The sequence below is a fragment of the Acanthopagrus latus genome, chromosome 6 (assembly GCF_904848185.1).
Source record: "Acanthopagrus latus isolate v.2019 chromosome 6, fAcaLat1.1, whole genome shotgun sequence".
NCBI lineage: Eukaryota > Metazoa > Chordata > Actinopteri > Spariformes > Sparidae > Acanthopagrus > Acanthopagrus latus.
Window position 1 is genome coordinate 2,127,993 of NC_051044.1, and position 14,713 is coordinate 2,142,705.

General features: G+C 42.6%; 2 protein-coding genes across 4 annotated transcripts in view; both read right to left on the bottom strand.

Moving 5' to 3' along the window:
- The window catches only part of LOC119021760 (butyrophilin subfamily 2 member A1-like), a 66,081-nt gene extending 64,418 nt beyond the window's left edge, over positions 1-1,663 (bottom strand). For both annotated transcript variants that reach the window (XM_037102259.1, XM_037102262.1), the window contains exon 1: positions 1,646-1,663. The gene's annotated coding sequence lies outside the window, so the exon portion shown is untranslated. The remainder of the gene's footprint in view (positions 1-1,645) is intronic.
- Positions 1,664-2,366: 703 nt separating this feature from the next.
- LOC119021758 (hemicentin-2-like) overlaps positions 2,367-14,713 on the bottom strand; it is a 76,561-nt gene continuing 64,214 nt past the window's right edge. Inside the window, exons 3-6 of one of the 2 annotated variants that reach the window (XM_037102258.1) lie at positions 12,736-12,774; positions 6,105-6,380; positions 4,690-4,812; positions 2,367-4,495 (exon numbers count right to left, since the gene is read on the bottom strand). In XM_037102258.1, coding sequence (XP_036958153.1) covers positions 4,422-4,495; positions 4,690-4,812; positions 6,105-6,380; positions 12,736-12,774 — 512 coding nt within the window. In that variant the 3' untranslated portion in view covers positions 2,367-4,421. The remainder of the gene's footprint in view (positions 4,496-4,689; positions 4,813-6,104; positions 6,381-12,735; positions 12,775-14,713) is intronic. The other variant, XM_037102257.1, reaches the window with a different exon arrangement.

The window sequence follows — 14,713 nt, forward strand, 5'->3', positions numbered from 1 at the left end:
GGACTTCACCTCACTGATGGAGCCTCTAAAATAATGGAACCTCACAGAAAACGACGACGCCCTGACTTCTTTTTCAAACACTTTCGGTTTCAGACTGACGCTGCAGCAAAGAATGTTTGGGGGGGACGAGTTTCCTGGGAAACAGCAGCTTTATCAAAACAGGAAATGGCAAGCACAAATCCTTGATCTGTGCCATTATAAGCACCACACAAAAGCTCTCATCTGAGCCAAACTGGAAGTATTAGGAAATGCGATAGTAGAGCGCACACACACACACACACACACGCACACCAAATGATAGATGGATTGATAAAGTTTCTATCTCTGAGTTGCCACAGTGTGTAAAAACCTGAATAAAACCAGAGAGCAGACATTTACAATCAACCTGTTTACTGACAACAGTTTATCAAGTGTTCCTGAGAACATGTTCAACACAGTTTATTACTTTGAACCTGAAATATCTCGTCTGTGTGCAGTATTTAACTAAATACAGGACAAAATACAAGAAAATCCAACTTCTGCTGAAGGTTCTCAGTCATCCAGGTCTCAGTAACTCTCAGTGCTGAATCGTAGACAACTGGACTAGTTTCAGTTTCCTGAAGACGTTCAGAGGCTTCTTCAGTTCTAACTAACTGGAGAGGAGTCAACAGTCAGTCTGTCGTTGTTCTGTGGTGGATTTGTGTGTTTTTGGTGTTTTTCTTTCTGTTGTGCTTGCAGAGATGCACTGAGACGCTGGGTGGAGTTTTCCACTCAGCATCAGATGACCTCTGGTCTTCACGCTACCTGCTGCCAGATGATTTGGTCAGTCAGACGTGACACATGGCTCCGGCTTTATCGCCTTCTAGTCAGACTACTCGTGTTTTCATGCTTTCTTCAGGAGATCTAATGTTTCTGTGTTCTACCTTCAGTTGTTGATGTCCTCTGAGGACTTCACCTCACTGATGGAGCCTCTAAAATAATGGAACCTCACAGAAAACGACGACGCCCTGACTTCTTTTTCAAACACTTTCGGTTTCAGACTGACGCTGCAGCAAAGAATGTTTGGGGGGGACGAGTTTCCTGGGAAACAGCAGCTTTATCAAAACAGGAAATGGCAGGCACACACCTTGATCTGAGCCATTATAAGCACCACACAAAAGCTCTCATCTGAGCCAAACTGGAAGTAAATAGGAAATGCGATAGTAGAGCACACACACACACACACACACCAAATGATAGATGGATTGATAAAGATTCTATCTCTGAGTCGTCACACTGTATAAAAACCTGAATAAATCAGAGAGCAGACATTTAGACGCTTTCTTACCATTAAGACAATGGTCGGCACTTGGGCCCCCTGACCTGCAGGGGCCCAGGACCTCCGGCCAGCAGCCCCCCACCAGTGTCTTTGTACATTAGAATTATGTTCTTCTAATCAGAAAATAAAGAAAAAAAACAACAACAAAAAGCAAATCATATCATCTCACTCTCTCCCCGTCTCCATCCCCATCCTCTCACACACCAGACTACTACTGTAGTTGAACACACACTGTTTTGTGATTTTTTTGTAATGCATTGCACAGTAATTTGTAGTTATTGTTATATTGTAATTTCATGATTGCCATTTCATTCACTCTCTCTCACACACACACACACACACACTCACCTCACCCACGTTTTCAGTGGCAGTATGAGTCATGTGATCAGTGACGTGTTGCAGCAGGTGTGAGCAGAAAGAAAAGAGTGACTTCAGGTGAGAGTTGGAGCGTCTCATCATCACAACCCTCCTCTGTTGTCTTCATGCAGCCACATCTGATCACACAGGTTTGACTTCATGAAGACAGAGGCTGGTTTTAGGACAGCAGAGGGCGTCACAGTCACGAACATGGGAGCTGAAACTAACACATGACTTCTGGAGAAGATATCAGAGTTCAGGTACAGATGATCAGCTGACACACCGTTTGTTTGCTCAGTAATGTGTGTGTGGCTCAGGTGTAGATGTCGTGCCTCCTGCTCTTTGTATCAGCTGCTGTCATTACAAAATGCTCAAGTTACCAAAAAACTATGTTCAGATATGTAAATCCATTTATTAAAAAAAAAGAAAAAACATGTTTCCAAATCATCAGCTTGACCGTCTCTCAGTCAGAAACACAGACCCTCACTGTGACACACCTGTTACAGGTAGTGCTGCACTGAAGTAGACCACCATGATTCACATTCAACTGATTCTGATGGATCGATTTTATATTCAGTGATTTATATTTAATGTTTAAGTTCTAATAATGACATCACAGAGACAAAAAGTCTGCATATCAAAATAAGAGCCTGCAGCTGGCAGTGAGTCTGCTTTCTTTACTTTCAGCAGTGAAGTGATTTACTCCCTGACAGAACATTAGACATTTATTATTGTACACAAACACATTTTATTTTTTACATTTGCAGCAGACAACTATCATAAATATGCAGCATGTAATCAAACAAGTCAGCTGTCAGATGTTGTTCTTTCATATCTATGACAGATTTACATCTGCAGCATTGATCTGATCAGAATCAAATCATTCCCAGGATGCTTTGTGAGTGACAGATGCCCCGCCCCCTTTCTGTGACATCAAGCCCAGCTCAAACTAAACTAAGAATAATACAAACAGCTGCAGAATAAGACACAACAGTTCAACAGCCTCCAAACTGATTCATTAAGTCGAATCTTTGACAACAAACTGAACATTAAAACCTTCATGAAGGAGGATTTACTGCACGACTGTTGTATCAGACTGCTTCAGCTTCAGCTGGCTGCACGTAATAAACTGGACACTGAGTGTAGAGTTCAGTTAGTAACTGACTCTGGATCAGCACCTCAACCAATACAAGGAAGCATAAAAATATAAAAAATAAAATAAGCATAAACTATTCCCATGGTAAATGATAATTGTGAGATAAAGGACAAAATGATGTGAGAAAAACTGAAAATAAAAAAATGTAATCCATAATTTTGAAGTTCTCTCTCATAATTCTGATTCTTTTAATTCATTATTTCGATATATTTTACTTTATTCTCTAATAATAATAATGATGATTATGATTTAACATGGGAATATTTTTGGGGGCCAGATAATAGTCCAATAATATCAATTACATTAATATAAAACAAACCATAAGTGTCACATTATATTAACTGGTAGCTACAAAATATTGACAGTGACTGACAGTGTTAACAGCAGCTTCAGTTCAGTGAAGTCTGATGGTTTTAAAGCACATGTGGAGCTCAGTCAGGAGCTTTAAGCTCTACAAGCAGTCTGATAATATTTGGTAAATAGACGCATTTATACATCACTGCTGCCCTCATTCATCCATTCACTCACTCACTCACTCACTCACTCACTCACTCACTCACTCACTCACTCACTCACTCACTCACTCACTCACTCACCGATGGCAGTCAGCTACCATGCAAGGTGCTGGTCTGACCATCAGGAGCAGTTTGGGCTTCAGCCTGTTGCTCAAGGACACTTGGACATGTGGACGGGAGGAGCCGGGGATCGAACCAGCGACGTGTGATTAACTGACCAGCTGCTAGAGACGCTTCAGATCATCAGAGGATAAAAATAAAAGAATAAAAGCAACATAGAACAGAGAGAAAGAGCTCGTCTTTGTCCTCAACAACATTAATAACAGAGTCAAAGTTTGTTCGCTGCATCATTTTTTCTCTTCAAGCTGCACAAGAGTGGAACTGAATCTCACCAAATATCAGAATTCATTTAATTCTCACTTGACAGAACGATTCATTAATAATCAGTTCTGTCGGCATTAAAGGCCACCTGCTCTCTTCTGTTACAGCTACATGTCACTGTGCTGCATGTGGACCAGCTCTTATTGTGAAGGGCTGATAGTAATGTATATTATGCTCCATGTTAAATAAAACAATGAAGGAAACTAAATGAAAGCACTTTAACAGCTCCTGAGACAGAAGCGACCTCATCAGGTAATGTGACTGTGACAGGTGTGTTAATGTGGTCAGTCAGTGGAGGTGAATCAACGGTGGAAGTAACAACAAGAGCCGAGCTGACGTATCAGGTGAGTGTTACTACTGAACACTAAATATACTCAACAGGATCACAGCTGAAAACTATCTTCTCCTTAAAACAAATGCCAAGTAATGTGCACCTCAGTCCAAATCTGCGTCTTCTGCATCAAAGTGAGAACAACCTTCATTTCCACGTTGCTACCATCACAACCCTGATCCCAAAAACTCATTTCCACTTTAAACTGACTTTAAATCAGCTTTTAACTCTTAAACTGCCTGAAACAAGCAGACAAAACGTCCTCACTGTCATCCAGCATCGTCTGAAACTCTGACTGCTTTCTCTAAATGTTTCACTCTTACAACTCACACATTCAGCAGCAGCAAACTTCACAGCACATGCAAAGAGAGTCACATTTCTGGATCAGTGGGATTCTTTCAGCGAGGTCGATGAGTCGGGTTCAGTTTGACCATTTTCTTCTTTGCTGCTGTTCTTGTCTGCAGGAAAGAAAAATAAAGTATATTGAAGAAAATCCCCAAAGTCTTGATCCTACTCTTGGTTAAATATACACAGAATGATTCACGTCAGAGAGGATAAAACATCTGTCAAGACTCTGAACATGAGATACATGTAAAGAATGAGTTGTGATGTCTGTTCATCATTAATATGTTGAAATGATATTTAAACTCACCTTTCGCACAATATTGTTTGTTGCTTTTCTTGATGTAAAGCACAGCTAAAACACCAGCTACAATAATGGCAACAACTAAGAGGAGGCTGACAACTCCAGCAACGATCCAGCCAGTGTTGGACCCTGAAAGAGATAAAAGTGGATGTGAGAGTCAGAAGTTGAGGTCAGATGATCAGCAGCAGACTGGACCTCACAGCCCACACAGAACCACTAAAGGTGAGTCTGCTCCTGAAGTCTGAACTTGTTCCACATGAAAACTCCACTGGGATGAATGTGAGCAGGAACAGTGATGTTAGCTCTGATCTCAGGTCCAGTTTCCTCCTGCTGGGCTCCACAGCTCAGAGGCTGCTTCTGGTTCTGGTCCCAGCAGTGAAGAAACAAATGGACTTAGTTCCATTCATCACTTTGATCTGACAGTAAAAACACAGGATCATCTGAGAAAATATCAAACTTCTTCACAACACTTTTACTGACACTTTTACACTTTTACTCAAGTGGACTTTTACTTGTAACAGAGTATTTTTACTTTGTGTTTCTGCTTCTGTCACTTCAGTAAAGTATCCGAGTATTAATCATAACTCATCACTTCAGATCAGCGTCATGTCAGATTATCTTCTGTTTCCTCTTCTACTCACTCAGCAGCTCATATTCTGTTTGTCTGTTCTGATCCAGTTCTGTCAGTCGGGTCCATCAGTTCCTCCACAGTTACACCTCCTAGTTATTATGTGCTGAACAACCAGCTCAGCTGTGTGTGAGTTTACTTACTGTACATAAATACACAGATGTAACTAGGCTGAGTTTAAAAAAGACTCAGATCAGTTCTGACCTTTCAGAATTTGTTCTTTCTGGTAAAATAAAGATTTCTGCAGTTTGATGCACAAACTTGTCAGTGAGCATCATAACTGTCCTCAGATGTTTCCTCTGAAATATATTTACTGTAAACAGAGTGAGTGTAACACTGTGAATCTAACTGCATATCACATACAGCACATAGAGTGTTAATGATTAATAAATGTTGTACATCGTCACAAAGACAATAATTAATGAAGTTCATGCTCCTATTTTCTGACTATGTAATCCTGGTGTGTGTGTGTGTGTGTGTGTGTGTGTGTGTGTGTGTGTGTGTGTGTGTGTGTGTGTGTCTAATTCCACTCTCATTATTTTATACACAAATGTTTCACTCCGTTTAAAACATTTTAAATTTACATATTAAATCACAACTAGGAAGAATCTCACAAAGACAATAATTAATGAAGTTCATGTTCCGAAAAGGTGAATTCAGACTTTCTGTCTTCAAATTTCTAATTCTCACTTAAATCTTGGGTGAACCAACATCATCATTTCTATATCATAATTTTTCGCTTAAAATGTTTTAAATTATTTACATATTAAATCAGAACTAGTAAGAATCTCACCTTGGATATACACAGGGATCATTGCAGCAACCTGATGGCTGAGTGTCTCCTGTGTAGCTACACAGCTGTAGTCGTCAGTCTTGGTCACAGCAATGTTGAGAGTGATGGATGAAGGACTTCCTGTTTCTGATTTTGGAGTCGACTCACTTTTGAGGATGTTACCAGCACCGTTCTTCAACTCTACTGTGAGAGGTGACACACCACGAGCTTCACACTGCAGCAGGACCCAGTCCTTTGTAACAGCAAGTATACTGATAACTGGCTGTGGAGCTGCACCTGTGAACACATTATATAACCAACAGATCATACAGAGACAGTTTCAGCATTATTAATGTCATATTGTGATTTTGTTCATCTACACTCTGCTTGTATTCAGTTTACTGTGAAGAGAAAAACACAATAAAAACCTCCAGCAGCGGGGGGCGCTGTGAGATGCGGACAGAGTAGACGCGCTTTTTTCGAGCTCCTTGTGGCACATCAAATTATACTAATTTAAGGCGCAATTTTGCATGCCAGACTCTCCATTTTGGTTTTAAAGTATTTGCCCTGCGTTCATCTTTGAGTCTATCGAGAAGGGTAACACGAATATGTCGACCAAAACCTTACGAGGCGGAAAGGGAGCTACTCGCTCGCTAGCAGAAGCTGCTACTAGCCGCGACCAAGCTAGCACGAAACATGCGGGCATGTCGTCAGCCGAGGAGGATGACGAGCTTCCACTTATGTGGCAGAAAATTTCGAACAAGTTGCTGCAGTCATTTTACGAGAGGTTCGATAAGTTTGAGCTGAGTTTCCAGAATCTTTTGTCCGCCCAGAAGGCACTCACGGAGAGGTTGTCCGTCAACGAGAACCAGACCGCGGACCACGAACAGCGCATCAATGCTGTGGAAACTTCAGTCGCCGAGCTGCAGCAGGAAAACAAAAAGCTCCGGGCCAAGCTTTCGGACCTGGAAGGGAGATCCAGGCGGAACAACATAAAGATTGTCGGCATTCCCGAAGGCGAGGAGAAAGGGAGGCCGACCGAGTTCGTCTCCAGATTAATTCCCAAGCTGTTGGGGGATGACATCTTTCCTAAGCCGGTAGTCATCGACCGGGCGCACCGCACGCAACAGCCCAAACCACCGGAAGGCTCCAGACCCCGCACGATAATTGCACGGGTGCACCTCGCACAGGATAAAGAAAAGATTCTGCGGCTCGGGAGACAGCAGTCGTTGGATTACGGCGGTCATCGTATTCTCATCTTTCCCGACTACACGGCGGAGGTGATGGAGCAACGGCGGAGCTTTCGTGAGGTGCTTCAGCTGCTGAGGGAAAAGGAGATTCGCCACTCGCTGCGCTTCCCGGCCAGGCTCCATGTTCATTACCAGGATCAAGTGAAGGTATTCAGCAACCCGGTAGAAGCTAAGAACTTTGTCAACCAAAAACTTTGAAACGCTACATTCTGAGAGTCTAAACAAGTACTGAGTGAACTTTTATTGTGCCGGTTTTTTTTTTTCCCCACTTATGTTCTGCAACGTGTGTGCCATAGAGGGGCTGTGAGTTGGAGGGGGTTTTTTTTCTCCAATTTTTTCTTTCGTCGCCCGGTGGTCCCTGAAGTGGATGAGGGTAACTTTGCTTCGTTTGGGGAAGCACTGGTTAGGGGGTTTGTTCATTTATGTGTTAACTGTTCACCTGACTTTTTCTGTTTTGTTTTGTTTGCGGTGGGCTGCCAGACTCAATGTTGATTTTATGTTTTATTACAATGTCTTTTATTGCCTACTGTTTAATCCTGTCGTTCCTTAGGCACCATGAATGAATAACACGCTTGATTCGTTATCCTTGGTTACTTGGAACGTCCGTGGTTTAGGCCACCCGATAAAGCGAGGTAAAGTTTTTGCTCATTTGAGGTCACTGAAGTCTGACATAATATTCCTGCAAGAAACACATGTTCAAGCCACTCAGCATAGAATGCTTAGAGCTAACTGGATTTCACAGGTCTACCAGTCATCTTTCACATCCAAAGCTAGAGGTGTGGCTATCCTCTTCCGTAAATCTGTGCCCTTCCATTTTCACTCTTGTATAACTGATCCGAATGGCAGGTTCATAATTTTATCTGACGATATCAATTCATTTCCCATTATACTCGTAAACATCTACGGACCGAACACGGATGACCCAGCTTTTTTTCGCAAGGTGTTTGACCTTATCCCGGATGATGATTCGAGTCATATACTGATTGGAGGTGACTTTAATTGTTATTTAGATCCGTATCTGGATAGGTTCTCCTCCGCTCCCCCACCTAAAATTCTTGCTGTACAAACTCTTAACAATTTGATGAAGTCAAAGAAGGTGGTGGATGTTTGGAGATTACAACATCCATCCGATCGTGATTATTCTTTCTATTCTCACGTACACAGATCATATACACGAATTGATTACTTTTCAGTGGATTCTAGATTAATCTCAAATATTGACCACACCAAGTATCACAGCATAATAATATCGGATCACAGCCCGATCACCCTTAGACTTCAACTGTCTCTTCCTAGGCAGGCCTACAGTTGGCGTTTTAACCCTTTTTTGCTCACAGATCAGGCGTTTAAGGAATACATCACATTGCATATTTCTCAGTTCCTTGAAATTAATGACAATGGGGAGGTGAATGATTCAATACTATGGGAGACACTCAAAGTATATATTAGGGGTCAAATTATTGCTTATGAAGCAACATTGAAAAGGTCTAGGCGGGGCAGGTTGGATGTGATTGAGAGGGAGTTGCTGGCTGCAGAACAGGCTTATAAAACCTCTTTGCTTCAAACAGATTATAACAACATCCTCAAGTTAAAATACGAATACAATTCCATTCTAGGGGAACAAGTTGGCAAGACGTTGCTAAAACTTAAACACAGACACTTTGAGCTTGGTGACAAACCACAGAGGTTATTGGCTAGGCAGCTAAAGGGAGAGCAGGCAAAACGAGCCATCTATAAAATTAAATCCAAATCTGGTCTGATGCTAACTGACTTAAAGGATATCAACAGACGATTTAGAGAGTTTTACTCTGAAATTTACACTTCAAAATCAACAGCTACTCAGGCAGATTTTGACCAGTTTTTTGATTTGCTTCAGTTCCCACAGCTGGATGATGCTTTCAAGGAAAATCTAGACTTGGATTTTACATTGTCTGAGTTACAGGATGCCATTAAAGCATTTCCTACTGGTAGGGCGGCTGGACCAGACGGGTTTGGGCCAGAGTTTTACAAAGCTTTCTATGATCTCCTTGCTCCTATCTTGCTGCGAATGATCCAGGACACATTTAAAAACAAGAGGCTCCCATCCACTCTTAGTGAAGCAAACATCTGTGTTCTATTAAAAAAAGATAAAGATGAAACAGATCCTGGCAGTTACAGGCCCATTGCTCTCTTAAACTATGACTTAAAAATAATCACAAAAGTGCTAGCAAACCGCTTGGGCAAGCATATAGCTAGTATTATCCACCCAGACCAAACTGGTTTTATCCCAGGCAGGTACTCCTTCTGTAATGTCCGCAAAATCCTCAATATTTTATATGCCACCTATGGCAAAAACGACAGAGCTGCCATGTTATCCTTAGATGCTCATAAAGCGTTTGATATGATAGAGTGGCCCTATCTAATCGCGACATTAAGGAGGTTTGGATTTGGCGAAACATTCATAGAATGGGTTAAAATATTATACTCTGATCCAAAATCCTTCATTCTTACAAATGGAGATAAATCTAGTCCGTTCTCCTTGCAATGTGGTGTGCGCCAGGGGGACCCACTGTCTCCCTTGCTGTTTGATATCGCACTGGAGCCGCTGGCACTTGGTATTAGAGGTCATCCAGGCATAAAGGGCATCAGGTTAGGCGACATTGAGACTCGAGTGACCCTTTATGCGGACGACCTCCTTATTTGTTTGACCGACCCGGCCGTTTCTATCCCCACCCTACTGGATTACATAAATTCTTTTGGGAAGATTTCTGGTTACACCATTAATTGGCAAAAGAGTGAATTTATGCCCCTAGTGGATCATTTTACCGAGGACTTCCTGGGTAGGTTGCCTTTCAGAGTAGTGAAGGATCGTTTTTCTTATCTAGGACTGAAACTGACCAGGAACTCAGAGCACCTTTTCAGATTGAACTTCACCGAAGCATTAGAGAAACTCAGTGCGAATATTGAGTCCTGGAGGACACTGCCCTTATCCATGATTGGACGGGTTAATGCTGTTAAAATGGTGAGCCTACCTAGGTTTCTTTATCTTTTTCAGAATCTGCCGGTGTACCTAAACGCGTCTTTTTTTAAGAAGCTTGAGTCTATTATACTGCCCTTTGTGTGGGGCTACAAATCACACAGGATAGCCAAGGCTCACCTACACAAACCTCTTGACAAGGGGGGCCTTGGTCTCCCTATTTTTAAACACTACTATTGGGCGGCTAACTCCAGGGCTCTTACCTATTGGAAAAGTGGGGGGGGACTGATTGATAGGAACCCCTTGTGGTTACAACTAGAAGCCTCTGCGGCCAGAGACTTCTCACTTCCTGCCCTTCTCTTTTCTGGTTCTGCCCCGGTAGACAAGTCAATTAGACAAAATTTTACCCTAAAGCATTCTCTGCGAATATTGGATCAGATAAAGGTGGCCTGCCAGATTCCCAATGTTTCCATTCATGCTCCAATATGTCAGAATCATTCATTCAAGCCTGGACTGCTGGACGGGGTGTTTGGGGTCTGGAGGGAGAGGGGTATTAAAACATTTTTAGATCTGTACATTGACGGCAAATTTGCATCTTTTACTGATTTACGGACTAAGTTCAATCTTCCAAATTCCCATTTCTTTCGATACCTCCAAGTCAGACACTATGTTAAGGAAAATTGCCCACAGTTTGAATCCACTCCTACCACTCATCCCTTTCTTGAAAATCTCTTGCTCCCTCCGGACTCAAAGCAGCTGGTGTCGAAGTTTGTGACATGCTTTACCACTGCAATTCCCTCGGATCATATTAGGGATGCTTGGGCCAGCGACCTGAACTCAGAGATATCACAAGAGTTCTGGGAGGAGGCAATGTCTCAGGTCCATTCTTGCTCTATCAATTCCCGCTACAGGCTAATTCAATATAAGGTGATTCATAGATTACACTATTCAAAAACAAAGCTAAACTGCATCTTCCCATCGGTGTCTCCTGTATGTGACAAGTGTTCTTCAGCTGAGGGATCACTAGCGCATTTATTCTGGTTCTGCCCAACTCTGCATAGTTTTTGGACTGCAATCTTTGAGTAGCTGTCACTAGCGTATTCCACGGACATTCAGCCTAACCACGACCTGGCCATCTTTGGATGCTCTGTAACAACTACTCATCTACCACGCAATGTGCAGATGGCTTGGCGGACAGGAATGGTGGTGGCTAGGAAGCTTATTCTCCTGACCTGGAAGTCCACCACTCCACCTTGTTTTGCCCACTGGTTGAGAGAAATGCTGTCTGTTATACAGATGGAAAAACTTTGTATGCATAAACCCAACGCACAAAATCGATTTCAGAAAACATGGGGACCTTTTTTGGCACACTGTCACATCACCTGATAACCACAGTGACTTATCTGGCTATATAACTATGTAGTACAGTGTTGGTCTGGAGTAACTTATTCAGGCACTTTACCTTGCTCTTGAGACAGGGATATATGGATATTGCGATTTTTGATTTGTGAATGGTCTGGCAGCCCCCCTCTCTTTTTTTTTTTTTTTTGGTGTCTGTGTTGTTTGTTTCCTCTCTTGTATGTCCTGTCATTGTCTTAAAAACGTGTAAACTATAAATAAAGTATTAAAAAAAAAAAACCTCCAGCAGCATTTTATGGGACAATATTTCAAACAGTTTAAACTTTTTACAGTTTGATACTGATGCACATATACAGTCAATTTGGTCATTTGTACTCTAAAGATTGTTGTATAATGTAAAATCTAATGTTCAAAGGTGAACACACCTGATGTGTCTCATGTTAGTGAGAAATATTTTAATTATGCTGCCCGAAAGAAAAATGAACCATAAAATTTGTTGAAATTCTGCCAAGAGAAGATTGTGAAAGATTTAACTGGGTTGATTTATTTATTCTTATTACACATGAGAGTGTTTAATGTTGACAATGTTTGACTGAATATTCAAAACTCTTAACAAACAGTTCAGAAGCACCAAGAGATGATCAGATGATACTGAAGCTCCAAAGCTTGTTTGTGATGTGAACTGAACTTTTCCAACAGAAACAACTGCACTTACATTTGACTTTTGAATTAAATTATTTCTTGTCCATGTCTAAAGGTTGGTCCAGTGAAGGATATTATATCAGGCTTTTTGGGAAATGTAGTATTATTTTACTGCAGCATATTGCACAATAACTTCTTCATGTAATGAGACAATCTGAATAAAAGCATCAGATTTAATAACACACAGGCTTCTTGGACTGAAAAGATGTTGTTGTATAACTATAATATAATAAACGTGTCCACCTGTAAGTGACGACTGATCCCAGTCAGGTGAACACAGAGAGGTTCAGGCAAACAGATGTAAGTGTTCAGACTGACAGGCCTGAGAAGACATTTACAGAGACATGTAGAGGTGGAGAGTGACGTCAGCACAATCAGGACTCACCTGGGATGTTTTCACCTGTTCTGTCTTTTAAGACTGGATCTGAAAGGCAAAACAAACACATGTTAGATAACAGACAGGTAATACTGTGTAAAAGTCATATTTCATCTCCTACAGACGGCTGAAGCTTCATTGTACAGAGAGACATAATCTGCAGTGTGTCTCTGATATCAGCATGTTTGATACAGAGGTCGTCTCTCCAGATGTGGCTGCAGCTCTGTGGGCTCGAGGCCCTGCCAGATGTGGATTCTGACCACTGAACAAAAGTCCATCTGGGACTCTGGAACCAGTCGCAGCAGTAAATGAGCGACATCTTTAACTGTTTAATGAAAGCACTCACCAACAACAAGTGTAATGTAGAATGTTTGTGTCCGAGGAAGACTTGGAAAAATGCATCTGTAGATCCCGCTGTCGGCCATCTTTGTTTTATGGATCTTTATGGAGGCGTTGTTGTTCTGCAGTTGATCTTGAAAATGTGAGACTCGACCTTTGAACTGCTCATCTTGACCTTGAAGGCCGTTATTGTAATGATTGCCTGCATCATACAGGAACACCTCCTTCTTCTCCTTCTGACCATCTTTCTTCCAGTCAAAGTACTTTCCTGTGAGGTTCTCCTTGGTTCTGAGGGAACAGTTTAAAACAGCATCACTGCCTTCTTCCACGACCACTCTGACAGCTGGAAGATAAAAACATGTTACTCAGTATGTTAACATGTCATCAGGAAACACAGTCAGATAACAACTTTACACAAAAAAACTCAAACAGCTGTTTCCTCTAACATGATAGTTTTGGTTGTGTCGAGCTTGTACTGACATATTTTATCCATCCATCCATCCATTTTCTTCCGCTTATCTGGGCCGGGTTGCGGGGGCAGCTGCCTGAGCAGGGACACCAAGACTTCCCTCACCCCGGACACTTCCTCTAGCTCCTCCGGGAGGATCCCAAGGCGTTCCCAGGCCAGCCGAGCGACATAGTCACTCCAGCGTGTCCTGGGTCTTCCAAGGCGTCCAAGGGGCATCCGAAACAGATGCCCGAGCCACCTCAGCTGGCTCTTCTCGATGTGGAGGAGCAGCGGCTCTACTCCGAGCTCCTCCCGGGTGACAGAGCTCCTCATCCTGTCTCTAAGGGAGAGACCGCCACCCTGCGGAGGAAACTCCTTCCGGCCGCTTGTATCCGGGATCTTATTCTTTCGGTCATGACCCAAAGTTCATGACCATAGGTGAGGGTAGGAACGTAGATTGACCGGCTAAGCTCTCTCTTCACCACGACAGACTGATACAACGACTGCATTACTGCAGCCGCTGCACCGAACTCTCCCCCAACCCGGAGGGGACAAGCCACCTTTTTCCGGTCGAGAACCATGGCCTCAGACTTGGAGGTGCTGATTCTCATCCCAGCTGCTTCGCACTCGGCTGCAAACTGCCCCAGAACATGCTGGAGGTCCTCGACGGAGCCAACAACACAACATCGTCCGCAAAAAGCAGAGATGAAATCCTGTGGCTCCCAAACCGGACCCCCTCCGGCGCCAGACTACGCCTAGAAATTCTGTCCATAAAAATAATGAACAGAACCGGTGACAAAGGGCAGCCCTGCCGGAGTCCAACATGCTGTACTGTAACACTATGCTTTAAATGTTTAAAGGAGAGAAATGTACTTTACTTTATGAACCTGTAGAATAGAGATGGAAAAAAGAGAAGATACTGCAGGATAACAGAAAGAACCAGATGAGAAGTGTCAATCATTCTCGTGCGTACACTGCTGGCAGCACCCCTCCCTCCCCTGTGCAGCCACAATGCCTGCTCTTAGCTGGTCAGATACTCTCAACATTGTAAACAATGGTGGAGAACAGACAACAACAGAGCTGAAAAACGCCCCACCAGTGCCCACGTCAAAGAGAAGAAATACAAGTCTGACGAAGAAAAGCAGTGTAAAAACAAAGAATTAGACCGAGCCAGAGAGAAAACTTGGATAAAACTCAGAG